Source organism: Hibiscus syriacus, unplaced genomic scaffold, assembly GCF_006381635.1.
Source record: "Hibiscus syriacus cultivar Baekdansim isolate YM2019G1 unplaced genomic scaffold, ASM638163v2 tig00116962_pilon, whole genome shotgun sequence".
Lineage (NCBI taxonomy): Eukaryota > Viridiplantae > Streptophyta > Magnoliopsida > Malvales > Malvaceae > Hibiscus > Hibiscus syriacus.
Window position 1 is genome coordinate 1,500,180 of NW_024063488.1, and position 5,834 is coordinate 1,506,013.

Here is a 5,834-nt window from a genome sequence, read left to right on the forward strand (position 1 = left end):
TTAAAATTTAAGAGAAAATTTTTTATAAAATTTTAATGGTGAAAACAAATTATCAATAAAAATATCTAAAATATATGATAATTTAAAATTTTGGAGAGAGCGACTCGGTCCATTCCTTCCCTAGCTGCAGCCTGCAGATAGTTGTCTGATAATTGAAGTTATGGGAAAACCAAAGGTGGACGCACATAATTATGAAAATATAACAAAAAGAGATGATCTGTCGGATGTGTCTGAGTTTGAACCAAAATAAATTATGAAGAGAAATGCCAATAACACATCAGTTGATTGATTTTGACTGCAAAATCATGTTTTGGCATCCCATTTCTCAACATCAAATTTAGATTCCTTAATGAACTTTTTAACCTTCAAATAGTCATGCTAAGGCAAAGTTGGTACTTTTCCTTCAAAAACCGTGGACCAAAACAGATAAAGAGACTTTGTTTTAGAAATACCAGAAGTGAATTCCCATGTTTTCGTACTATAATTATAATATTTATGTAAATTGATTTAGTCCAAACTCAATCTACTGAGAATTCTTTAAAAAAAGAAGAAAGAAAAAAAAGCATTGGGATTCTCTCATCGTGTTAAGTATCCAAGTATTCATGATGATGCTTTGCCAAACTCATGTTATTTTGACGACTCATGATTATCAGTTAGTTGGTTCCACTCAAGCATAACCTCAAGAACCAGTTTTAAATGCCATATTTTTTTTCAGTTCATATAACTTGAACAAATCACTAAACTTTTCTTGCTTCAAACTTATCCACCATGAAATTTCATCTCGTACAACTTCCGAATGGAAAGAACTCTCATCAAAGCAGTTGCCTTAAGCTTTTTCTTTCAACCCTTTCCCTGATTTTCATCAGTTCAATCCCTTTAGGTCTCCTGAAATGTTCCCATCCGCCATTGGCATCCCCCAACAGTAGCAGCCCGAGAAGCATAGAGTTGAATAACAAATGTGATGTGTTTAATGGAAAATGGGTGCCTCACCCACAAGGTCCTTACTATACCAATGAAACTTGCCGCCTCATCATCAATCAGCACAATTGCATCAAATTCGGGAGACCCGACACCGAGTTCATGAAATGGAGATGGAAGCCTGTTGACTGTGAACTACCCCTCTTTAATGCAACTCAGTTCTTAGAGATTGTCCGAGGGAAGTCCATGGCCTTCGTTGGTGATTCAGTAGGAAGGAACCAAATGCAATCATTATTGTGCCTCTTAGCTGATGTAAGTCCCTAGCCATATTTTCTTGGCATTTGAACCCTGAATCTGATGCATGTTTTGCTTCCTCTATTCTGTTTCTTTCAGGTTGCAGATGCAAAGGACATTTCTCATAATTTTTCATCAGACATGAACTATTTCAAACGTTTGTTCTATGGTGAATACAATTTCACTCTAGCAGCATTTTGGTCACCTTTCTTGGTCAAATCCAGAGATGCAGACCCTGATGGGCATTCATTCAACAGCCTAATGAGCCTTTACTTGGATGAAGCTGATGAAGCATGGGCAAATGAGATCGAGAATTTCAACTATGTGATCATATCAGCAGGACAATGGTTCTTCCGCCCGCTGTTTTTCTACCAAAATGGTCAACTTGTTGGGTGTCACAAGTGCAGTGAAAATAACATTACTAGCCTTACAAGGTATTATGGGTACAAAATGGCCTTCAGAACAGCTTTCAAAACCCTTCTTAGCCTTGAAAACTACAAGGGGTTAGCTTTTTTAAGGACATTTTCAGCATCCCATTTTGAAAATGGAGATTGGGATAAGGGAGGGAAATGTGCTAGAACAAGACCCTTTACTAGTGGAGAAATGAAGTTGGAAGAGTATAACATGGAGTTCTACTTGACTCAAGTGGAGGAACTGAGAAATGCTGAGAAAGAAGGGATGAAAAAGGGGCTAAGATTTGAGCTGATAAACACCACTGAAATCATGTGGTTGAGACCAGATGGGCATCCAAATAGTTATGGACATTCCATGAATAGGAACGTCAAAGTAAACGACTGTGTTCATTGGTGCTTGCCAGGCCCCATTGACACCTGGAATGAGTTTTTGCTGTATTTTATGAAGAAGGAATTTATCCACATGATGAAAAATGCCTGAAAAAGAGTTTGTTTTCCAGTTCTATTTCACAATATGGAGGTAAGCAAAGAAATTGCAAATGCTACATTCAATCGTTCTTGTCAATAAGGAAAAATCAACCTTTTGGAATGAATATGCATTGCTATACAAGTTCAGAACAGCAAACTAGAGATTTAAACTACAATTGTAGATGTGAAATTGGTTAGGTTGCGTTTATCGCAGATGTAATAGCTATCATTGTTATTGCTATACTCTTTGGTATATAATTTTATTGTATACCATAATAATTACAGCTACAATCAAGATTTTCTTTCTCCATAATATTTTATATATAATTTCGAGGATAATGAATAAAAAATCTATTCTTTTTGTTGTACCTCGTCTTCCGAATCTCCTTCACAAGTCACATCTTCACTGTCATTTCTTTGCCTATCGAATCCTTAAACCTCCAGAGTTCAAAACATCCTCCGGAGCTCCTTATCATCCGATGAACTACAGTCTCTTAACATGATAACTGATAGACTCAAGTGATCTATTGGTTGAATCTAATATCTAACAGCCAGATCTATTTATCATACTAACGTACAAATAGTCATCATCCCCCTAGGTCTGACACCAACACTAAGGGCTTTATATATAAGTTACCACGCAAGGTTGGAGAAGGAGATTCTTTCTCTCTCCGTCTCCGAGAGTGTTCACTATCTCCTTCAACCTTTTGAATAACCATATGTATCTCTCCGCCCAAATCAGAAAGGGTACAATTGGTCTGGTGAGCATAGACTGCCTCATGAGAATAAAGAATCAATTGAGATTAACCCAAAAAAATAACCACTCCTACCTCCCATATTCTTCCAAAAATCCCCCTGATTTATTCGTTCAACAGCATGATATACTACCATGCTTACCATAATACATACGACCAAACCAATCAATATTACCCTCTGCAGCAGTACCAACAATTTTCATACTCCAATGACCAAAACATCATTTAAGTTCATAGCTTACAGAACAAGCTATGAAGTTTGCATGTGCAGTTCGAAGCATCTCAGGCAGCCTAACTGCAGTTTCAGTAGCAGAACCAGTAGCAACATTAGTTAATCCAAAAAAACTTTCATGAGTTGATCCAAAAACTTTTCAAGAGTTACTGATTTCCCAGAGCCAAGGAAGTATGCGACCAGGTAAAGAAGAAGAAAGAGCCTCCAATGCCGAGAAGAGGCACCAACAAGAGCATACAACCACTCGTCTGAACACTTCAAATGATAAAGTACCCCAAAGCCTAAGCAAAGGGGGGGAAACATTGAATATGTACCTCAACATGTTGACCCATAAGAGCAAGAATAGGGGAGGCAGAAAATACATTTAGAGTCTATCTTGATATCTACCATCTCCGGCACACAATTAACAATCTCAATTCTAATAAGATAGAGAAACATACAATTCTTTGCAACAGAAATTCTTGTTCCTTTTATTTTTTAAGGATAGTTCAGTGAGTAGAAACTATTTTTTCTTAACACATGCAAGCATTATTAGATACCTAATCACTTTCCATAGCTCCATCATGGGCAATGGCTAGCGATTCATATCCGATTAAATGTCTGCACAACTAAAATGCATGTCGATTCAAGTAGTATCAGAAGGAACACAAACAAGAAAGGAACATGCCATTTTAAAAAATGTGACAAAAACTAAAAAATCCAATGCAGAAAAGCTATGTCCTTGAATCATACTGGAGGGAATCAGCAAGATCAATGCTGCTGCTATATATTGCCAAGAACATAATTGAATGTGAATCATACGCTGTTATAAGACTATAGTATACAAGTACGTGAATATTTTGCTTTCAATCATATCAAAATAAAACAGCAGAAAAATGAATTAGAAAAACAAAGAATTTCGACATATAGTGACAGAAAGTTTACTCGTGTGCTAATCCAAAGCCACTATCGACAATTGAGCTTCCGTGTGTGTGTGTTTTCTCTCTCAAGGGTCGAGCGCTTGCCAAGCATGCTGTAAAACCATTGTGGGGGACTTCAAAGGCTCTGATGAGATTCAATAAGCAACGCATTTAGCATGATCTGAACAGCAGCCTCATAGATGACTGCATCATAATGCATACCATCAGATGTACAACGTGGTCCGCAATTCCAAGTCAATGACTGGATATCCAACAATACCAGAGGACCACCGGTTTGGCGTAAGAGCCTACTGTCACCAAGAGCCCTGTCATAGGCATGCCACATTGCGTCGCTCATCTTCGCCCTCTTCTCCTGCGTATTCAACATCCCATTGATGAGCATGGGCATCCCCAGCCAAAACAAATGGGGAGATTTAACAGAGACCGAACCAATGAGTGGCCCATTCATGCCTAACTCGGGTGAAAATGGCAACAAAGACACCACGGAACTTTTAAACACCCTCAAGGCAAAATGGTAATCCGAAGCATTGGTGACATGAAGCAGATGCCAAAGACCAGCCCCCATCACAATTACATCAGGGTAATTTCTTTTAGCCTTAAAACCCATCATCGAATTCGTCAAATTCACAACATAAGGCGCCCAAACAAAATCCAATGTCACACCAATTTCATCAATGAAAATGCTATAATCACTATGCCTTTTGAACAAATCAGTTCTAACCGAGTCCATGCGTTGAGTTTGGGCACCCAAAATCAAATTTAACAAGGAGAGGGCGAAAAATCGAGCTTCGGAATCGCCAGCGACCACCACCCAGGAACCATTTAACAAGTCGGAGGCATCGGATTTAGACAACTTCTGAAAGTCGCAAGCGTTGAGCTTGGGGGATTTAGACCAATCCCAGCGCTTCTCATACAAATCGAGAGACGAAGAGATGTTGTGGGTGGCGTTGAAACGTTGAAGAGAGACGCTGGGCATGACATTCCATGAAATTTCGTTAACCAAATTGATGCAAGAAGAGCGGTGATCGAAGACGACGACAGAAGAAACGGAGGTAACGAAATCAGAAACGGAAGGGAAATAGGGAGTAAAATGGACGCAAACAGCCAGAGTAATGAAAAGAACACCGCTGAACAGCAACATCCTGTTTCGGCTCAAATGCCAACCAGCCATCACCACCGGGATCAACACCACCAAGCAGGCAGCCGCCGCTCCCAGCTGCACCGCCCCAAGCATCGTCATCAGCGTCATCTTCTTCTTTTCCTCCTCTCCTTTTTCTTTCCCCAATCATAGATCTGGGCCTTTCTCCAATCTTCCTTCAGGCAAGTTTAGTCCTTTTTCTCTTCCTTAATTGGTTTCCCAACAAAGCCAAAATGGAAACGAATGGGACAATCGTAGGTTTTTCTTTTTAATCAAATCTGAAAACGAATATCAGTTTCTGCCTAACCCAAAAATAAGATCTTATTTATTTCTTCGCCTTGCATTTCTTTTTAAAATTGACCCTCGAAATAATTAATAATTGAAGTCACAACTTTTTTACCTCATTAATTAAAATAAATAAATTACACCACGTCAATATTGCATTGTGAGAAAATTTATAATTGGGTCATCGTAATTTTAAAAAAATCACAATTGAATTATTTTATTTATGAATTGTAAATATGTCACCAAATTTTAAAAAGTTGTAATTGAATCCCTCAATTAATTTTTTGTTACAATCAAGTCACTCCTCCATTTAAAATGAAACTGATGTATGACGAGGCTGATTTGATAATAATTTTAGTCTTCAAAACTTATATATTTTATTAATTCAGTTCTTATTCTCTACCTTCCACC

The 5,834-nt window shown here is 38.2% G+C and overlaps 2 protein-coding genes across 3 annotated transcripts; one reads left to right on the plus strand and one right to left on the minus strand.

Annotated features, from left to right (window-relative positions):
• The first annotated feature begins 519 nt into the window (after nt 1–519).
• Nucleotides 520–2,253, plus strand: LOC120190356 (protein trichome birefringence-like 19). The gene is made up of 2 exons (XM_039193445.1): nt 520–1,230; nt 1,312–2,253. The coding sequence occupies exons 1-2, from the start codon at nt 769–771 to the stop codon at nt 2,104–2,106; spliced, it is 1,257 nt and encodes a 418-aa protein (XP_039049376.1). The 5' UTR covers nt 520–768; the 3' UTR covers nt 2,107–2,253.
• Nucleotides 2,254–3,864: 1,611 nt separating this feature from the next.
• LOC120190297 lies at nt 3,865–5,440 on the minus strand. Of its 2 annotated transcripts, XM_039193392.1 has the most exons (2): nt 4,473–5,440; nt 3,865–4,421 (listed from the first exon to the last, which is right to left on the minus strand). In XM_039193392.1, exons 1-2 carry the CDS (start codon nt 5,247–5,249, stop codon nt 4,116–4,118), a joined length of 1,083 nt encoding a protein of 360 aa, XP_039049323.1. In that variant the 5' UTR covers nt 5,250–5,440; the 3' UTR covers nt 3,865–4,115. The 2 variants fall into 2 exon arrangements, with proteins under 2 accessions (XP_039049323.1, XP_039049322.1); XM_039193391.1 differs by having other exon boundaries at nt 3,865–5,440.
• Between the last annotated feature and the right edge of the window lie 394 nt (nt 5,441–5,834).